We start from the raw sequence: 21,802 nt of genomic DNA, 5'->3' as shown, positions 1-21,802 counted from the left end.
AAGATGCATAAAATGAGCACAAACAGTTGAGGTGGACTCTTGCATAAATTTGTTCTATAGTAGACTTCATGATTGATGACAGATTTTAAGCACTTTTCTCAGTTATGCCTTATTTCTAAGATGTACTGAAGTTTATCAGACTTTAATCTTTATCTAATATTTTGCTGAATGCACACACTTTCACTCCATATGAATGATGTAAATTACTGTAGTGATAAAGTTGTTTTTGACAAACAGTTAAGTGTCATTTGCATAAATTCTTAGGACAAGTTCTGATGGAAGTTCTGATGATTAAACTCTGAAGAAAACAAGTCAATATTTGTATGAAGAATCACAGAAAAAGATATTCACTTTTTGAGAATAGAAGCCATATTCTGATGATTGTTATAATTTGATATAAGTTAAGTTCTGATATTAAATCCTGACGGAATCCTTGATGCTTACGTGTCATTATTCTTTACTTGACTTATTTGTGGTAAAAACTGAAACGGTCATATTTAAATCAGAATATATTTGGGTAAGATAAAAACAGTCATAATCATTATGGGTTAGCGATAAACGTGTTTGTCTTGAAAAACTGCATGTGCACAGTAATTATTGTTTATTTTTCGTGCCCATTAACTCCTGCTTTAACTTTTTACTGACTGTTATTATTACACATCGGTCTAGGGAGACGAGGCATCATTATTTTTTACTCTTGATCATTAAACAGTCCTCGCGTCCCTTGGTATTCCATTGGCTATTTAAACCGACTATTCATCCAAGCCAAATCATCTTCCATTTTCTCACAAACTCACTCTCTCTTTTAATTCTCATCATTCTTCTTCTTCATAAACAAAAATGGTTCTTTTTAACTTGTTCATGAATTATAAAACTTTCAATATAGAGTTGAGTTGTGATGACTGGCAACAGGAGTGGCATGTCACCGCCATTCCTGGTCAATAATAAATTGTGTTGATTTGAGGAAACAGTTGAAGCACGGGTTCATGCATCAGAACCTGTGATAGTTGAAGCTGAGAACTTTACTTCTCAGACAGAAACAGCAGCTCAAAGTTCTGATACTTTGAAAAGAAAGAAATCTGTAAGTTCTGTTACTGTTGAATAAACTCCTTCATTGGCAAGAAGATTGAAGAAAATGAAGGCTAGGAGATATTTGGCTAAGGCTCCATCAGAAGATACTGAAGAAGCTGAGGAAGGGGATCAGGGATTCTCTGATCTCACAAGAACCGACTATCATTGAAGCCCTTCCAGCTCAAGCCAAAGTCACTGCTACTGATACAGTTATAAACCCTCCTGTCTCTCATATTAAAGCTACAGATGATGATAAAGAACAAACTACAACTTCTGAAATAGATATTCATAATTTGAATATACCATATGTTTTTTATCTGGAAGCTCCATCTACAGAAGCTCAGCAATCTCCAATTCATTTTCCAATTTTAAATGCTGAGATACCATCTACATCAACCACACCAGCTCTGGTGATAAATTCTGATATTCAGAATTTAAATGAAGTTGTTCCTGAATCTCCAGTTTCTACACACACTGTTATGTTGTCAGAACATAATGAGTCTTCCTAAAGTTTTGAAGACAGTGTTTCTGTTGAAACTCCAGTTCCCATACTAGGCAAGGAAGAATTGGTGAAGAAATTTGTTGAACAGGAAGCACCTATTCCTTGGGAGAATACTCACAGAGGTGTGGAGTGGACCAAGAAGTAGAATGACACTGATTTCATTCCAAGTTCTAACGTTTTGACAGAGCATATTGCTAAAGCTGATGAGTTGCTCACAAATGCTGATTTCAAGACACAACTCAAGATCACTGCTCTATCTACCAAACATCTTCAAGGTCTACATTCTTCTACTCATGACAAGGTTGATACACTAAAGGAACATGTTGATAAGCTAGATCTACAGCTTAATCTTGACAAGAATAGATATATCAGACTTACTCTTGAGAAAATTGAAGCCATTGAGAAGATTCAAGAGAAGCAACAAGCCCAAATTGATGAGGTTCTGGCTAACCAAGCTTCTCAGAAAGCTCAAATGGATGAAATCCAATCTTCAGTTAAACTTCTTCTTTCTCTCTTACTGCCTGATGATGCCAAAAAGGGGGGGAAGGTAGTTAAGTCCAAATGCTCACCTACTCAAATACTGAAGAAAAAGGATGATAAAGGTGATGACCAGGGAAACTCTGATAAGAGTAGAGGTCAAGGAAAAGTTCAAGGAAAATCTTCTACACAGAACAAGTCAAGTTCTGATGGTGTGAATGCTAAAAGTCGGAAGTCAAGTTCTGATAAACAAAGTCGGATGTCAAGTTCTGATATTCTGATTCAGTCAGGATCTAAAGACTCTCAAAAGTTTTTACAAACTCTGAAGCTAAAGGGGAAGCAGACTACTGTTTATTACAAAAATCCTAAAATCCAGACACTTGATGAGGAGATAGCTAGAAGATTATTTCTGGAAAAAAATCCAGGAATGGATTTGGAAACTCTCAAGGAGGAAGAAGCTAAATTTGATGCTGAGAAGACAAATCTTAAGTCTAAAGCTTCTGATGCAAAGAAACCTCCAAGGCCTAAGGAAAAAGGCATTGTGATCAGGGAAAAGTCAAATTCTGAGACTTCAAAGTTCAAGACTAGATCACAAACTGAGATTGATCCCAAGTCAAAAGGAAAAGAAAAGGTTGGTGAACCTTTAAAGATTGAGAAAAAGATAAGTTCTTCCATTCCGGTCTATCAAACTACAATGCATGATGATGATTTGATAGAAGATGAAATTGTTCAAATTCTGAAGAGAAGAAAGATAATTGAAGAATTCAAAACAACCTCTGACACTGCTCAAGTTGTTCAAAATGAAGAACAGCAAGTTACATAAGAAACATCAAATTCTGATCAAGTTAATTTGGAAAAGATGACAATTGCTGATAAGAAGAAGCTGTTCTGGAAGAAAGCTACTCCAGTTGAACCAAAATCCAATCTTATGATGAATCAACTCGCAACATTTGGGTTGAGATCCAAGCAACCTAGAGATAAAGCTGGATTAGGTTCTGATGAAGAGAAGATACAAACAGGAGTAGAAGTTACTCTAAGAGATCCTTTCATGTTGACAGACAAACCATATGAACAAATCAAACAAAAGCACTTTGACAAAGTGTTATCTGCTCAAATCGTGATAGATGCTCATGATAAGGAAAATCTAAAGGAGAAATTGATTTTATTTCTCAATGATGGATTAACTTACAGACTAGCTGATACTGATGTGCTAAAGAAGTCTGTCAGAGAACTTCAACATATTCACTATCTTCTGGAAGTAAAAAGAAGATGGTCAGAATACTTTTTGAAGGCTATATGAGATTTATTTGGAATCTCTGGTACAAAGACTTCTCAGTATATACCAATGATTATTGAAGGTGATGAAAGAGAAATTCCTTTGCTGAAGAATTCCGCTAAGGTGGAAGTTATTCTGAAAGGAAAATGCTTATGTTATAATGAAAACTCTTCACATCCTAAAGTTATCAGACTTGATGATGGACTTGAAAGAACATCAATCCAAGCTCTCAGAACAGCCATTTATCAAATTGGTGATAGTAAAGATGAAGAACTGATGCAGGTCAAAGCACAGTTAGTTGAATTTCTGAGGAAAGCTAAAGACAAGCTGGTAAGAGATTTTGTTAAGAATCATTATGGATTTAGATTGATCCATTGATACTGGTAAAGCTACAAGGACTGTAAGTTGTAGTTAATAGTCTTATTAAACTCTTATTATATTTGAACTTAAATGTTTTTGACATCATCAAATCTATTAACTTGTATATTTTTGCACAATTTACAAGTTGGGGGAGATTGTTAGATATATTTGAGATGTCATGTCTAATATGTTTCATGTTTAGTTTTCAGATCTTAACAAACAGGAAATATCAGTACTTACTGGAAGTCAGTACTTACTGGAAGTCAGTACTTACTGGAAGTCAGAACTTAAGGATATCAGAACTTAGATTATCAGAAGATCAATATCTGAAGATGGATATTAGAACTTAAGTACGAGAGGACTAACAGTTACGGAAGGAAGCTGATTTACAGGAAAGAAGATCGAGACTAATACAAAAGAAGATATACATGGAAAGAGTTAGAGGACTGAAAGAATTGTATAAGATATCTGATTGATATATTTTATGAGACAGAATTATATTCCATATCAATTAGAAGTTATCTTGTAACTGTGTACTATATAAACACAGACATAGGTTTACACTATATATGTTATCATTATCGAGAAGATCATACATTGTAACCTAGAAGCTCTCGTGATACTTGTTCATCACTAAGAGAGAACAGTTCCATTGTAACAGAGTTTATTATATCGAATATATTTGTTTACTGTTACTTGTGTTCGAAATTGATTTGATTGTATTCTACACTGTATTCAACCTCCTTCTACAGTGTAGTGTGACCTAACAGATAGCTAGAAGATTATTTCTGAAACAAAATCCAGGAATGGATTTGGAAACTCTCAAGGAGGAAGAAGCTAGATTTGCAGCTGAGAAGACAAATCTTAAGTCTAAAGCTTCTGATGCAAAGAAACCTCCAAGGCCTTAGGAAAAAGGCATTGTGATCAGGGAAAAGTCAAATTCTGAGACTTTAAAGTCCAAGACTAGATCACAAACTGAGATTAATCCTAAGTCAAAAGGAAAAGAAAAGGTTGGTGAACCTTTAAAGATTGAGAAAAAGATAAGTTCTTCTGTTCCAGTCTATCAAACTATAATGCATGATGATGATTTGATAGAAGATGAAACTGTTCAAATTCTGAAGAGAAGAAAGATAATTAAAGAATCTAAAACAACCTCTGACATTGCTCAAGTTGTTCAGAATGAAGAACAGCAAGTTACAGAAGAAACAGCAAATTCTGATCAAATTGATTTGGAAAAGATGATAATTGCTGATAAGAAGAAGGTGTTATGGAAGAAAGCTACTCTAGTTGAACCAAAATCCAATCTTATGATAAATCAACTCGCAACATTTGGTTTAGGATCCAAGCAACCTAGAGATAGAACTGGATTAGGTTCTGATGAAGAGAAAATACAAACAGGAGTAGAAGTTACTCTAAGAGATCCTTTCATGTTGACAAACAAACCATATGAACAAATCAAACAAAAGCACCTTGACAAAGTGATGTATGCTCAAATTGTGATAGATGCTCATGATAAGGATAATCTAAAGGAGAAATTGATTTTATTTCTCAATGATGGATTAACTTACAGACTAGTTGGTACTGATGTGCTAAAGAAGTCTGTCAGAGAACTTCAACATATTCACTATCTTCAGGAAGTAAAATCTGATGTTACAAGAAGATGGTCAGAATATATTTTGAAGGCTATAAGAGATCTATTTAGAATATCTGGTACAAAGACTTCTCAGTATATACCAATGATTACTGAAGGTGATGGAAGAGAAATCCCTATGCGAAAGAACTCTGCTAAGGTGGAAGTTATCCTGAAAGGAAGATGCTTATGTTATAATGAAAACTCTTCACATCATAGAGTTATCAGACTTAGTGATGGACTTGAAAGAACATCAATTCAAGCTCTCAGAACAAGCATTTATCAAATTGGTGATGGTAAAGATGAAGAACTGATGCAGGTCAAAGCACGGTTAGTTGAAGTTCTGAGAAAAGCTGAAGATAAGCTGGTAAAAGATTTTGTTAAGAATCATTATGGACTCAGATTGATCCATTAATGTTGGTGAAGCTACAAGGACTGTAAGTTGTAGTTAATAGTCTTATTAAACTCTCATTGCATTTGAACTTAAATGTTTTTGACATCATCAAATCTATTAACTTGTATATTTTGCATAATTTACAAGTTGGGGGAGATTGTTAGATATATTTGAGATGTCATGTCTAATATGTTTCATGTTTAGTTTTCAGATCTTAACAAACAGGAAATATCAGTACTTACTGGAATCAGTACTTACTGGAAGTCAGAACTTAAGGATATCAGAACTTAGATTATCAGAAGATAAATATCAGAAGATAGATATCAGAACTTAAGTACGAGAGGACTTATAGTTAAGAAAGGAAGCTGATTTACAGGAAAGAAGATCGAGACTAATACAAAAGAAGATATGCATGGAAAGAGTTAGAGGACTGAAAGAATTGTATAAGATATCTGATTGATATATTTTAGGAGACAGAATTATATTCCATATCAATTACAAGTTATCTTGTAATTGTTTACTATATAAAGATAGACATAGGTTTACACTAGATGTGTTACCATTATCGAGAAGATCATACATTGTAACCTAGCAGCTCTCGTGATATTTGTTCATCACTGAGAGAGAACAGTTCCATTATAACAGAGTTTATTATATCGAATATATCTGTTTACTATTACTTGTGTTCGAAATCGATTTGATTGTATTCTACACTATATTCAACCTCATTCTATAGTGTTGTGTGACCTAACAGTCTTCTCAGATAACTGGAATAGTCTGTGGTCCAGCCCCCTTTAATCTTTACCTCCCTATCATCCCACTCCTCTCCCAAATAATTTCATCCCTCTTCTACTTTCTTAGAGGTTTATTTATCTTCCACTTTGTATCATGGGCACGGTGAACTTTCATCTTCTAAGGTCTTGAAGATGGTGAAGGCTGAGATGCTAATATAGGGGGTTGTGATAACTGCGAAGGCTGTGTCATGTCAATGACATCATGATCACCAACTAGAGCTCTCTTCGAATTCTCAGATAAGTCAATATGATCAAACCTCGGAGGCGTGTAATCTAGACCACGGACCTCCTTCATAAAGCTGCAAAATGGATCTAAGAAGTAGGGGCAATGGCCTTAAACTCCTTATGAAACTCTTGCGGGATATCATCATCAATCTTCTGTGCAAACTCGAAGCCCTTCATGATCTGCACAGGAAAACATGAAATAAAAAAGTCAAAAACTTAGTTATATAAAGATGCATGAATGTGAACTAAAAAAGGAAAATGGAGGCATGCACTACAAATAGTAATAAAATTCCTACAAAGTAGAGAAGCTTACATGCTGATAAGCCTTCAAGTTGTTAAACAACTCACGGGTAGCATACTGAATATGATGTGGCTCTGGTTGTGGCTTCCCCGCACGGAGGCGAGAAATATCCATATACCAATCTATGTACTCACTCAAGGGCACCTCACTATACTCAGTGAAATCAACTGATTGTGGACTATCATTGAAGCGGAACCACTCCCTAATCTCAGCCAACCACATCTCCCTCCAATCAATGTTCACAAAACTAAGCCTCGGCTTCCTGTACTTACTCATGTCAACCTGTGACTGAGGTATATGTTGTCTTATTCCAAACTGCTGGAGAACTCTGTCGGATTGCTGATACTTGACAACATCATATTGCATAAGTGCAATCATAGTACGCCCCGTGTAATATCCCCCATAAGCATCCCAAGAAACATCCCCATATCCCTCTCTTCATTCTCTCCATCTGACTCGTGTAAATGATCATAAAAAATCCAGTCCACGGCATTAGAAGCTACCCCATAAAAGTCACCCCGGTAATGTGGCAGGTGATGATGAGGCCCCAACCTACTATCCTGTAATAACCCCAAATTTTTAGAATTTTTTTATAATCCTTATGAATAATAAATTTTGCTGAAATTGCTGATTGATAGAAATTTTCATGCCACACTATGTAGGAGTTCTTTTATGGATATTTTGAGATCATATTAGTACTCTATAATATAAATGAATGTATGTAAAGATCGTCGAAAATTCAAATCTGGACACTTTGATTTTTCCCAAAAATCTACCTGATACCAAAAGAATTAAGTATAAGGTAACATGATTAAAAGGATTTAAATTCAAGGATTATGAGAGCGGATCATTAAAGGAATATAAAATATTAAGAAAGGTTTAGGGAAGCCTGAGTAATAAGATCCTGGATATGATCCCTCAAACGAATAACGAGAACGAGAGTTAAACGAACTGTAAAATAAATAAGCGATTGAGGATCAAGCTTATGCAAATAACAAAGAGATTAGCCAAATAATTAAGCATCAATCAAAGGGGATTAGTGGATTGTGACATCATCCAACCATAAGGTTTTGACAAGTGTCCTTATGATGATGTAATGGAGGTGACGTCATCACTTTACTAAAGCTTATTAAATGAAGATATTTATCAAGGATTAATCCTATACAAGCAATTCACTACACAAACATCATTATTTAAGAATCAAGCAAGCTCTCCCCCCCCCCCACCTAAAAGCTCTCGACTGGAATTTTCAAGAAGGCAAACCCTAGCTCCTCTTGCTCTAAAATCATAAGGTAATTACCATAGCTTCCTTACCTACTAGTGAATGCATGGTAGAAGTTTGGAAGCCAAATTTTATTCCTAGCCTAGGAAAAAAAATTATAAAAAGTGATGACGAATAGTAATTCAAGAACTAATTTTAGTTTTCTTGATTTTTAAGAAAGTTTAAGGTTATACGAGGAAGGATCAATGTTCTTTTAGGCATTCAAAACTCTTGGGTTGTGTTAGGAAGCTTCAAGGAGGTATAAACAACTATCACCTTTGAATTATAGTTTTAAATTTGAGTTTTTGATGAGTTTATGGATGGATTTAGTGTATGTCTATTAAGATCCATGTATGTACAGTAAGATCCATGTATGTTAGTTAGTTTTGATTACTTTGTGATGGTGGTTATTATTAATCTATGTTAATGGTTTATTGAGTGGATGATCGTGAGAAGTTTTGACTTGGTTAGTATTGGTTAAGTGAAATCTTGGTGTATTAGTGATTGTGGATTGTTTAGTGTGGATATTGTATAGTAAAAATTTGGAAAACTCGTAAACATAGCCGTCGTAATGCCCATTTTCTTTTAGACTGTTTGTGCTAAGCATTCGGACCATAAAACTTACTGCAAACTGCCATGTTTAGATAGATCATGTCGTAAGCTTCGTTTTGGTATGTGGTTCGCTTAGATCCGATTTACGGTTTAGGAGAAATGACCGTTTTAAGTAACGGCGTTTCACGAACGAACATTTTCCCCTCGCTTAACTTTGAAACCTTATTTAAGGTCCTTAAAGACTAATTAGATTTGGATACAATTATGTAAGGTTGATTAGGCAGTTTGTTAAGTACTCGCTAAAGAGTCGCCTTAAAACATTTAACGGTTAATTGTTTAAAAATGGTGGAGCCGAGGGTACTCGAGCGACTAATGTAAACCGTTAAGCGCAAAAGCGAACGTTAGGGTCTAAGTGGATAAAGTGTAGTTTCTTAAGCGACTGTGGTTTAATTCCGGCTTATATGTTGTTTATAGGTTACCAGACTCATACCAGACCTTTTACCACCCCCGATCGCTCAGGCAAGTTTTCTACCCATATATTGTTGTTGTGATGGTTATATATATATGCATTATCTTGGGATAAGTGCATGATTGTTGTTAGCAAATCTTGTAATATATTGAAGCATGTTGACATGATATATCTATGCATTCCTGTTTCGGAATCTTGATATTTCTTTGTCAATTCCATTGTTTATAAACTGCATAATACCTATGCTAGAGATAGACATTATTTGCGTATACCCTTAGTATAGGGGACCCAAAGTTGAATATTTTCCTAAACCAGGAGGCGTTTCCCCCGGGTATAGACTATGTATATATATGTATATATAGTTTTTTATATCTAATAATTGAATAAGGTTATCCGATAGTTTTGATTAATAATCAAACTTTATTTTCGATTATTAAAATAAATATACTACTTTCGTATAAGTATAACTTTTGTTATTTATTATTTGTTTCAAGTATGAGTTTCAAAACTTCTACTTCATTTATTCTTATAAAAACTATTTTTGAGAATTTTAGTTTAATAATAATATTCAGATATTTTCTAATATATCAGAACTGATTTATTTTATTAAATCATTTTTACTCAAAGGTGTTGGCAACAAACACCTTCAAATAATTAAAATATACTTCGATTCCCGAAATCAAATATGAAGTCTACAACTTGTGGGAGATCCAAGCAACAAACAAATAGTTAGGTATGTCCCATGTGAATAATGCCATAGGCTAAGATTTGTTTCCAATCTTTTCAATTTAAAGTGATCAGATTTTTGTTTGTCTAGAGTTGGTATTAATTTTTGCCTATATATTGTATTTTTCTTTTCACTTTTAACATATTTTTACACCCACACACAAGTCGTATGTTGTATTGTTTTTACACTTTTTACATATTTTTACACGCACACACAAGTCGAGGGTCTTTCGGGAAACAACCTCTTCATTCTTCGGAATGAGGGGAAGGTTGCGCACATCTTACCCTCCCTAGACCCTGCGCTAAGCGGGATATACTGGGTATGTTTGGTTTGGTTATTATTACTCCAAACGTTTTCAAATCTTCAAAATGATTTTAAAAGTTAGATCGGATCCTAAAACTCGTTTTTAATTTAAATCTTTCTTTTCGTGGAGGGATTTAAGTACTCGCTCAAAATCTAAGGGATCCGGCTTCGTGGTGTATTATTGTCGCAACGAAGTTGAGGAATGATAATAGAGTCTTTAATTACTTTCCCAATATTTGGGAAGTAAGCCCAATCAAAATTGCATCGGCATAGGCGACATGGGCCGGGTAGCAGTCCATCAAAGTGTAAGTGGTTGGGTGGCAGTCCATCAACGCGTAAGAGGCCGGGTGGCGGTCTAGCATAAGGTCCTAATGCGGCCAGGACGATGACCGGTGGGGAATTCATCCATCTACTGGTATAAAAGGTGACTTGATTGATATATTTTCCTGATGAGCAAGATATCAGGTTTATGTCAAAGTTTCTTCTTTCCAAAATCATTGGGTACTACAACTCTGTTTATACTTTTCATAACAGAGGTTTTCAAGGAAAGTATGAGATATAGATATAAGTATATATATATATATATATCGGGATTTAATGAAGTATCTCGTAATTTCATTTCTTGTAAATGATATTTCAAAGATGGATTATATTCAAGTTTTATCTTGTAACTCTTCTTACATGCCGAGTTTTTGAAAACTTATTATACTTTGAACAGTGGTAGTTCAAGTAGTTTTTCTAAAGGGTATAAGTATATTGGGGCATTTTGTAACTTCATCTTTTTAAGCTTATATCCAGTAAGTAATTATCTTACACTTGATAAATATTTTCAGTAAGTTATCAATTCAGATACTTGCATTATTGATTAAACTATATATTATCTTGCGAGCTGTAATGCTCACTCTTGCTTCATTTCTTCATCACACAACAACAGTTAGGAAGGATGGCCAGACTCAAGCAGACCCAGCGCAAGAGCGTGGGAAGCGTCCCGCGTTTACCCGCTGATATCATAGCTGTCATTGCTGTAGAGGTAGATCTATCTGTAGATCAGACATTCTACTTTTGGGAATCAATTTATGTATAAGTATAACTTGTGTTGGATAATGGCAAAGAATGTAAACTTATTAAGTAATCATTTGGGTTTGCAATCAAATGTACTTGATGCCACCCCTAGCCCAAGCGAGGTCATACTCCTTTTGCATTCATCTCCTCAAACCAATTTGCTTTAAAATAGGGACGAGGGCTAGCAATCGCCCCACCAACCAACGGATTACCAAGAACAAGCAAACCAAGAATGTAATGGACATCCTGCAGCGTCACTGTCATCTCATCCTGCCTCATGAAAAATGTGTTGGTCTCGGGGCGCCAACGCTCTACCAAGGCTATCACAAGAGCTGTGTCATTATGAAACACCACCTCTGTATTTGCAAACAACCCAAATCACATCTCATTAAGCAAGTCATTCTGATCATCTAATAACTTCCACTGACGTATCAATATACTATCATAATAGCACTCGAATGTACCCTTATCATCTCTCGCCCAAACATCCGAATCACATGATAATCATTATCGAAAATGATCGTCAAGGCCCCGACATTATATCGTCCATCATGAAATATATGGACATAAACATTGTTAAAAACTCTCAACAATCCATAATACATTGTACCAATACTCAACAATCAGAAACTCAAATAGCTAAGTAAAATGTGTATAACAATTATCAAAATGTGTAGCACATAGCACAGTGAAATAATCATTTTCTAATACCGAGATCACCTCAATACTTATCTACACAAAGAAAATAAGAGATAAAAATATTGCTGACAATTTGTATTATGATTCTTACATGGTAGAGAATATACGATTACCAAAATAGTAACATGGTAATATTCTTTGAACTACTTCTATAAATCTAGTAATATCTCATACTATATTTGTGTCATTGTGTGTGCTACATATTAATCAATTTCCTATATCGACCTTTGCACTTATAAAAGCTACTCAGTTGGCATTTACTGATGGATTTGCATTTCTTTTGGTTAAGCAAAATTTCATAAACTTTACTATTAATTCTGTCTTTTTGTTATGTATTGGAGTTGTACTTCTTGCATTTCATACTAGTTCTGACAGTCATGTTAATGAGTTCAACAAGTAATATTACTTAGCCCTCCTAATGACTTTTGGAGCTTCTGCAATGTATGCATTTATACTACCTTCAATCGAATTAATATGCAGGATGGGTAAACACAAACAAAAGTAACTTAAAGTAGGAATCAAACAACAGGTGAATTATTCTGCAGTCATGAAAACACAAACATCTTATGCGGGTGAATTATTCTGCAGTCATGAGAACACAAACATCTGATGAATTATTCTGTTTGTAACTCAATATTAACATAATAAATTGTAAGTTTACAAAAATGAACATATTAACTCACTAAATACACACACGAAGGGTAAAATGACTTTACTAGTTGCATTACAAGCATTGATCTTGAAACACTAATTGATGAAATCGTATAACCCCTAATCCTAACTATACATACGAAATTGATGAAATTAAAGAACAAAAAACGGACCTTAAAATTGAAGAATCAATTGTGGTTGACCTGGGAATCGGCTTTACGGCTTCAAATCGGAGTCAACTTTGTCCAGATTATCAAAATCGCATAAAAAATTGTCCTTCAATTCGCCCACACTCTGTTTAGATTTTTGTAATCTGGTATGGACATGAAACATGTTCAATTTGGGGGTTTTACAATTCCCAGCCGATCCGCATTTTTTTTGCGGGGATCGACTTAACAGTCAACGTTTTATAATCATGGTAAAGTGTCATTCGGCGGAAAAAAACACGAATCAGACGAATTTTTTAAAAAAAATCGGGGCTATGGAATGTTATTCAACGGCTCAGAAATGATTTGTTAAATAAAACTCACAGCCCAAAAACGATTTATTAAATAAAATGCCCCTGAAAATTAATTTTCTTGGACCTGGGCCCATACTTCTAACTGACATAACCTGCTGCATTAGAAGACCATAGCCTCCCTCACTTCTCAGGCATCACTCTCGTATATACATTTTTAAATTAAATTAAATAAATCACTTGATTTTGAAATAAATCCAAACTCGCATCTTTTCAAACATAACAAAACTACTCGCTCTAAGGTAACATCTCTTCGATTTCATCTTTGTTTTATGTTATGTTTTGTTCTAATTTTGAGTAGGTCCTGTATTTAACTGGATTTTAGTTTGTTTTTTGTTAATTTTGATGGTTGCAGATTAGTGTTGTATGTAAGTAGTGTTTTATGTTGCCAAATTGGGGGAGAGTTGTTATTTGGTTATATTCGGCTGTTCCAATTATGTCTATTCTGTTGAAAAGCGATTCGATTCAGATAATGAAATAATATAATCGTATCTGATTTCCACACTCCCCCTCAAAATATATTTTTCAGTTTGCTTGTAAGTTCTTCAAATGGTTGTCTTGACAAGGCTTTAGTTAGCATATCAGCTATCTGTGATCTTGTAGGAATAAACAACATGTTAATTATTCCTTTGTTTATTTCCTTCTTGATAAAATGTTCGATCAATCTCTATATGTGTGGTTCTGTCATGGTGCACACTGCACAGGATTACGAGCTATGCTTAGAGCTGCTTGATTGTCGCAAAACATATTTGAAGTAGGTTCATAAGTCATCCTTAGCTCCTGCAGGATTCGTTTAAGCCATAGAGCCTCACACTCCTAATGCTATAGCTCTGAATCCTGCCTCGGCACTGCTCCGTCCTACTACGAACTGTTTTTTACTCCTCCATGTCACCAGATTACCTCCTACAGAAAGTACAATATCATTGAAGTTGATCGTCTATCAATAGTTGAACCTGCCCAATCAGAGTCCGTGTATACCTCAATACCCTAATTAGAATGTTTGCCAAAAAATAGACCTTTTTCAGGAGTCATTTTTAAATATCTCAATATTTGATACACACTTCAAGATGTTTCTCCTTGGGACAGTGCATAAATTGTCTAACAACACTTATTGGAAAAGAAATATCAGGCCGAGTATGAGTAAGATATATAAGTTTACTTATTTAATTGAACGTTAATTTAAATAATGTTTCTCGGAGTTGCTTTCCTTAAAATGTAGTTGATATGTCTATTTGGTCGCCAGTTTCCTCGTTTTATGAAATAATTGTATGCCCAGCAGCACTTAAATGATTGCATTATGTAACTGGATTTTGTAAGTGTTGGAGTTGGTAGTGTGTACAATTTCGATCATGAATATGAAATTTCTTTTTGCCAGTTGTCAACTTTCTGTTCATAGATGTGCATTCTAATTTACCAAATAATAACATATTATGTGTTACTAGGTCCTGCTTCAAATTTATCATGAACAAGGGTGGGGCAGGAGGTGGTGGTGGTCCCACAGCTGCAGCAGCGCTTGCTGCTGCTCAAAAGCAGAAGACATTGCAACAGAGAGTCGACAATGACATTGGAAATATTGTTGACAATTTTAGTTTCATTGTCAATGTTGCCCGGGTACTCCCTCTATCTTTTTCTCTCCACATCCTTGCTCACATGGCAAAGTTGGTTCTGCAAGAAGTTTAGTCTGTTAGAAACTTCATTTATCATAAATAATGCCAATTGCCAAACGGTTAATATTTTTTAGTCAAACACTTAAACATCATCGTTCACTCTACCTTATCAGGAAGTGCTTGTTTAGAACTTATGACAGTAGAAAATTGTGTAAACATGTGACTGCTAATCTGAAAGATTACATCTACAGATTTACTAGTCACTTTATCCTAAATATGAGTGCTGAGCTCATTGTTCTTGTTTTACATTTGTCCTCTTTATGTTGCAACTCTCGAGTTTTCTCAAAGGCTCTACTTTTATTTGCATCAGATTGAAGGAATGTAATAAACTAACAGCTTTTTTGCACATTGCAGGTTAACGATCCACCTGTTAGAAATTCACAAGAAGCTTTCATGATGGAGATGCGCGCATCCAGAATGGTATGAGGATGCCATCTCAGATATTTACATATACATATAAATGTTTTCTGAAACCATATTAATGGAAGCTTTATTGCGGATTAGCAAAGGAAAGAAGTTGGTATCTATTTATGTCTTCTATCTCTTACATGGAATTCTAAATGATAATTATACCTTTCTACTTTTTAATGGGGGATAGGGCTAGTTTCTTGTGAAGTGATGTACAGTTAATAGTGTTTTTGGTTTGCCTTTTAAAGTACCGTTGTTATTTAAATAAAATCAGTGCCATTTAGCTTTAGGAGACATGTTAGCTGTGTTCTTATTGGATGTAATTGTAGCACATATACATGCTAAAGAGTTTTTAAACAAAATTTACAAACACTGATCTGCACACAAAGTAGTCGTGTTGGTCCTATTGTAACTTTGTAAGTTTATAACAATGTAACTTGCTGGAAGGACTTGTGTCGCCCTGTATTACACGTGTCTTAGCTTCTAGACGTTTTTTTACAAAAACTCACTTTTGAGAGTTATTATATGTGGAAGACAGGTTCAGGCAGCCGATTCATTGCTTAAATTGGTGTCAGAGTTGAAACAGACAGCCATCTTTTCAGGGTTTGCAACCCTTAACGATCATGTAGAGCAGAGAACAGAGGAACTAAACCAGCTGGCAGAGAAAACAGATGGCATGTTAGCTAGAATTGGAGAGGATGCTGCTGCTAGCCTTACAGAACTTGAATCGCACTATTATTCATCTGTTAGGACAAACCAAGCTGTGAGCGGGCTTCAATGATGCATAATTTATTAACAAACTCCTAAACATTTTATAGCTTACTTTTGTTATCTACAATCAGTGAGGCTAATTTCAATATCAATCTATGTACTTCAGTTGTAGCTTTCTAAAAAAAATATATTTCTGCTTTCTTTTAATCTTTAAATTTGTGTTATTTATTCTGTTGTCAGTATAAATTAATGAACTTATTATAAGCTATTTAATATGTTCCACTCGTCCAATGTATCAAAGTTTATATATCACATATTGTTAAATAAAATAAAACTTGTTTTGTGTCTAAAGCACTCAATTAAGAATGAGAACATAGCAAGTTATGGCATTGCTGTATTAACTTTGGGAACACTTGGCATGATAAAGAATGAAGAGTATAGGATTAGTAATGGGTAATGGCTCGTAGCCTGCTACAATGATATGGGAACAGCGGGGGGAAACATGAGGACGACCAGTGAGGTGCTCGACACGGTAACCAAATTTATTGATGAGCTTTTCGTAATCAATCTTGCCGGGTTGCTGCTACTTCCCAGTGATGCTTATTTTCTATATATTTCTATATATAATAGGGTTTTATATCAAATTGTCCATTCAACTCGTTAAAATGTATCAAGTAGTTACTTAATCTCTACGGCGACTCATTTAAACCACTAAAATACTAGTATATATCAGTCCCTTAGATTTTTTTAAAAATTTTAACGGAAAACGTTAACTTCAAAATTTTGTAGTCCATATATTTTTGCTAAACTGATAGACACGTGAAATTGAGATAAACAAATGAAAATAGAATCAAAACTAAACATTTCACACGTCATCAGGGACATTAAAAAAATAAAAAAATGGAATTTCTAACATGGAAAAAGCCAAAGTACGTGAAGTATATACACACCTAAACCCGATCAAAATCTATTTCGTTCTCAAAAGGGGTTATACATATACGAGGTCACGTTTGTAGTTCAATCAAATGTATTAGTCGTAAGGTGCCAACTAATCAAAGAAATACACATTATTGGCCAGCACCGTACTTCCGTTAAATTTTTTAAAAAAATCTAACTGAGTAATATATACTAGTATTTTAATGGTTTAAATGAGTCATCGTAGAGATTGAGTAGCTACTTGATACATTTTAACGAGTTCGGTGTATACTTTGATATAAAAACTCATATATAATAGCAGAATAATGGGATGAAATTAGAATGGAGAAATGAACCAAAATGTCATTTTGGATTGAAAAATGGTTCAAAATGTCACTTATGAAAATTATGACCCTAATCCTGGTTTCAGAAACATTTTTATAGAGAAAAGAAAAGAAAGTTCAAGAATATATTTTCACCACTTGTTCCACAATGATTCTTTTGGAGAGAAAAGAAAAGAAGATTAAAGATTAAGAAAAAAAATATTTTTATATTTGTCTCCAAAATTTTCTTTTTACTTTTGGGAAAATTGTGAGAGAAAAGAAAATTAACCATTTTCAATTCTTTTCTTTTCTTTCTGAAGTTCAGGAACACAACGTAAATGTCACTTCATTACGTTATATCGTGCAGCGTTTGGAAAATAACCTAAAATGTTGCATGATATAGCGCTTTTCTTCTTATTATTATTTTTAATGCTTTCATGTAACGTTATATGATAAATTTTGTTTTTTTCCTTATTTTGAGCTTATTTTGACGAATTGTTCAGCGACCCGAAAACACCACTTAATTTAACGTTTTTAATTTAATATTTCTTTTTTATTTATTATTTTTTAATTTAAGTGTATACCATAATTTAACATTTTTTTAAAATTTAAGGGGTCATTAATCCCCTTTTGGGTTTTAGAAATATCTAAAAAATTAATAAATATTAAATTGATTTAGGGTTTAGGGTTTTAGGAATCAAAAATGTATTCTTTAAATTAAACAATTTTTAAATTTAAGTTAATAAATTTTAACATTTCACGGTTCATTTGGTCTTCAGGTTCAAACCCACTGTTATCTTTGCATAGTAGGGACTAGGGAGAGAAACCAGTGATCATCTCTTTGTTTCCTGCCCGTACAACTCCTACATCTTGCACACCTTTGCGAGACGCCTGCATACCACTACTCATCGGGGAACTTGGCTCGATCTTTCGACTTCTTCGGGACGTATTCCCTTCTTCGGGACGTATTCAGGATACTGCTCACAGACATCTGGCTTTACTCTCTCTCCAAGTTTACTGCTACCACGTATGGAGGGAGCGAAATGATCGTGTTCATGACAGTGGCGTTTTTGTCCTTCTAAGCTGCTTGCTGACATCCTGGTGGACTTTAGATCTCGAATTAAAAGGGGTGAAGGACAAATTTAGCCTATTTTTACACAAAATTGACAAAAATAACCAATTTCTGAAAAGTTGGCCAACTTTAGCCGATTGGATACCCAACTGTCAGTGGAGTATCCACTTTATATAAGATACCCAACTGGCAGTGGAGTATCCCATACATGAAATACCCAACTACCAGTGGAGTATCTTATACAAATTGGGATACCCAACTGACAGTGGAGTATTCAATCGGCCAAAATTGGCCACTTTTTTCACAATGGCTATTTTTGTTAATTTTTTTCAAAAATCGGCTATTTTTGTCATTTTTTCAATTTAAAAGCTCTACCTGGTTTATGAATCTAGATTGTATAGGGACTTTTTGTACATGGTTAGATTAGCCGGGCCCCTTTTGCTTTTTATCTTCAATCTAGTCATGTTAGATTGATTATAGATAGGTTCCTCTAAGGCCTGTCTTAGAGTCTTAGAATAAGGTCAATCCCTGTATATTTTTTCTTTCGTTTATATATATATTAGCTTAGTAAAAAATACATTTCACCGTTCACCAATCCCCGTTTGGATTTTAGAAACAATTTATAATATTTTTTATATTATTTTAAGGTTTAATAATTTTTTTATTTGGACTTCAAAATATTTAAAAATAATGTGTAAAATGCTAGATGAAGTAGGGATTTGGGGCCAAAACCCTGCACGATGCAGTGTTTTGGTGCCAAAACACTACACCATCTCACGTTTTGCACCTTAAAAGAATAAAAATAAAATAAAGTATAATGACCAAAATGTGAGACGAAGTCACGTTTTGGGCTTTTTCCCAAACGAGCGAAGTAGCATGGTAAGATGACATTTTTGACAATTTGGACCATTTTTTACCTCAAAATAACAGATTTGCCTGTGTGTTTACTATATTAAAAAAAATTGTTGTTATTGGGAATCGAACCAAAGTTTACTAATTCCACAATATATCTTTATACTATTACACCAAACTATCACTTGTGTTGTTCATCGTACATATATAATATGTGAGTGTTGTAATATTCGTGATATAGCAAATAATTATTTTTATCAATAAATAATTATTATGTGAATTTTGGTTAATTATCATATGATTGATATTGATATTTAGATGTTTATATGTGGTAAAATGTGAGTATGTTAATTTTATTATGTCCAGAATAAAGTATAGATAATTATGCTATTTTTCTAGTAATTTTTGGTTTGCTATATGATTTTATAAGGATTTATGGATTTAATAATTATTTTCTGGATAAATATAAAACTATTTTATAAAACTGGGAATCATCCAACCTCAACCGTTTTTATATTTTTACAACCCGAAACTCTTCGAAAAACTCTTTCATAACATAATCTGGTTATTCCGGACATTTTCCGTGTTTTGACTTTTTCGATCTGGAGTACGGTTTGACCCGTACGTGTACCGGCGCAAAATTTTTGATACGATAATTATTTTTATAGATCAAGAAAACCTGTATTCTCGAAAGACGGAATATTATTACATTATCTTCGTATAAAGTGTTTTATAAGAAGCCGGTTTTGATAATTATCCAAAACAGGTATCAAATTGGATCGTTTTTGCAGTTACTTAGCAGCTAATTAACTTATTTTTTGATCCAATACGATCCAACGGGTATTAATATTTCATAAATATAAATAGCTTTTTTCTTATTTCATTTTTTTCGTATAAACATAACCAAGCAGTAAAAACCGAGAATTTACCAAGAAAAACCCGAAAACCCGTCGCGTTCTTGAGAATCAAACTTAAAAACGAAAGCGTTATCGAACTCGGAATCAAGCGTGCCATATACCGAATCGAAGCTCTTGAAAAACTCTATCAGAATATACCATTAGTTTCAGTGCAGAAATCAAGGTTCTGTCTCTATTTATTTATTTTATTTTGAATTAATTTATGATTAAATTCTGAAATTTTGATGTTGATGTTATTTGGGTGATATGATGATTTCATCTTTTAGATAATTTTGTCCTAGTCATTTTGGTATATTATATGATGAATTTGGAGTTCAATATCTTGTAGAAAATTGGGTTTAATTATCGAATTAACAAAATTAGGGTTTATATGTGTTTGAATGTTTTCAATCGAATTTAGGCGTTTCTTTGTTAGGAGTTATTGATTAAAATTGATTGTACCACTAAATAGATGGTGAAAAGAGAAATTTATTGGTATATATGTGATGAACAAACTATAGACGGAAGGAGATGATCGGAAAATCGATCGTGTCGGCAGCGGAATTTTCAGACGGATTATCCGTTCGATTCGCTGATTGTTTGGTCGATTTGTTGCTGCAGATGTGTTTCTGGGATGAAAAAGATCAGACGCTGATGTTTTGGTCGATTTCTGGCAACTTTCACAGTCGCCGGAAAATCTTGGTGGTCGTCGGTCGGCCACCGGAGAAAACGACGGGCGACTAAATTGCAATTTAGCCCCCGAAGTTTCTCTTCCTTTACAAAAATAATATTCCTGATTTAAGATATTTCAAAAATAGGATTTATGTTTTAAAATTTTATAAAAACAGGATTTATTATTTTCAAAAATTGTATTTTCTTTTTATAATTATTTTCAAAAAATGTTTTTAATTATTTTAAAATTCTAAAATTTATTATTTAATTATTCTAAAAATTATTTTAATTCTAAAATAAATCTAAATTATTTAATTAATTAATTTTTATTGATAAATAATTATTTAATTAGTCAATTAATTTAAATATTAATTGACTAATTAATTTAATTAGTTAATTAATTTAATTAGTTATTAATTAATTTTACTTTATTATTTAATTACATTTAATTATTTATTTTGATTTAAAAATTTTGAAAAATAGTTTCGAGTTTTAAAGTATTATTTTAAATTATTTTCAAGGCTCGATAATTATTATTAAATGATTTTAAAGTCATATTCGGGTATTCGAACCAAATTAATTAATTATAAAATGATTCGGAGACCCGTTTTAATTCTGAAAAATGTTCAAAAATTCGTATTAAATACCTGGAAATAAATTTTAACCCCAAATCTTCTTTGAAAAAAAAATGTTTTGATCGAATATCTTACGTGCTATGTGCTATATGTGATCAGATTGATGTATAAAATGACTGTGTGTGTGTATTATTGACGGTTTTATTCATAACTTTCAATCCGTAAGTCGGATTTGGGTGAAACGAATGGTAGATAGAAGCTTGTAACGAATAGAATGAGATGAGAATGAGTATTGATAAATACATGTGATGTCTAACAGAGGAAGTGAGATGTAGAAAGGGGAAATAAGTGATCGGTGAGTGAGAATCAGTAGACGAGTACATTTATAGTGAAAGCGGATTGAAATAAGGCAAGTATCTTCAAACTCTCTTCATATATGT

At 33.6% G+C, this 21,802-nt stretch overlaps 1 protein-coding gene across 1 annotated transcript; it reads left to right on the top strand.

Annotated features, from left to right (window-relative positions):
• Positions 1 to 13,357: 13,357 nt before the first annotated feature.
• LOC141663917 (mediator of RNA polymerase II transcription subunit 22a-like) lies at positions 13,358 to 16,272 on the top strand. Its single transcript, XM_074469763.1, has 4 exons — positions 13,358 to 13,513; positions 14,714 to 14,882; positions 15,293 to 15,358; positions 15,885 to 16,272. The coding sequence occupies exons 2-4, from the start codon at positions 14,733 to 14,735 to the stop codon at positions 16,125 to 16,127; spliced, it is 459 nt and encodes a 152-aa protein (XP_074325864.1). The 5' UTR covers positions 13,358 to 13,513; positions 14,714 to 14,732; the 3' UTR covers positions 16,128 to 16,272.
• The last annotated feature ends 5,530 nt before the right edge of the window (positions 16,273 to 21,802 follow it).

Source organism: Apium graveolens, chromosome 6 (assembly GCF_009905375.1).
Source record: "Apium graveolens cultivar Ventura chromosome 6, ASM990537v1, whole genome shotgun sequence".
NCBI lineage: Eukaryota > Viridiplantae > Streptophyta > Magnoliopsida > Apiales > Apiaceae > Apium > Apium graveolens.
This window is presented reverse-complemented; position numbering and strand designations above follow the sequence as displayed.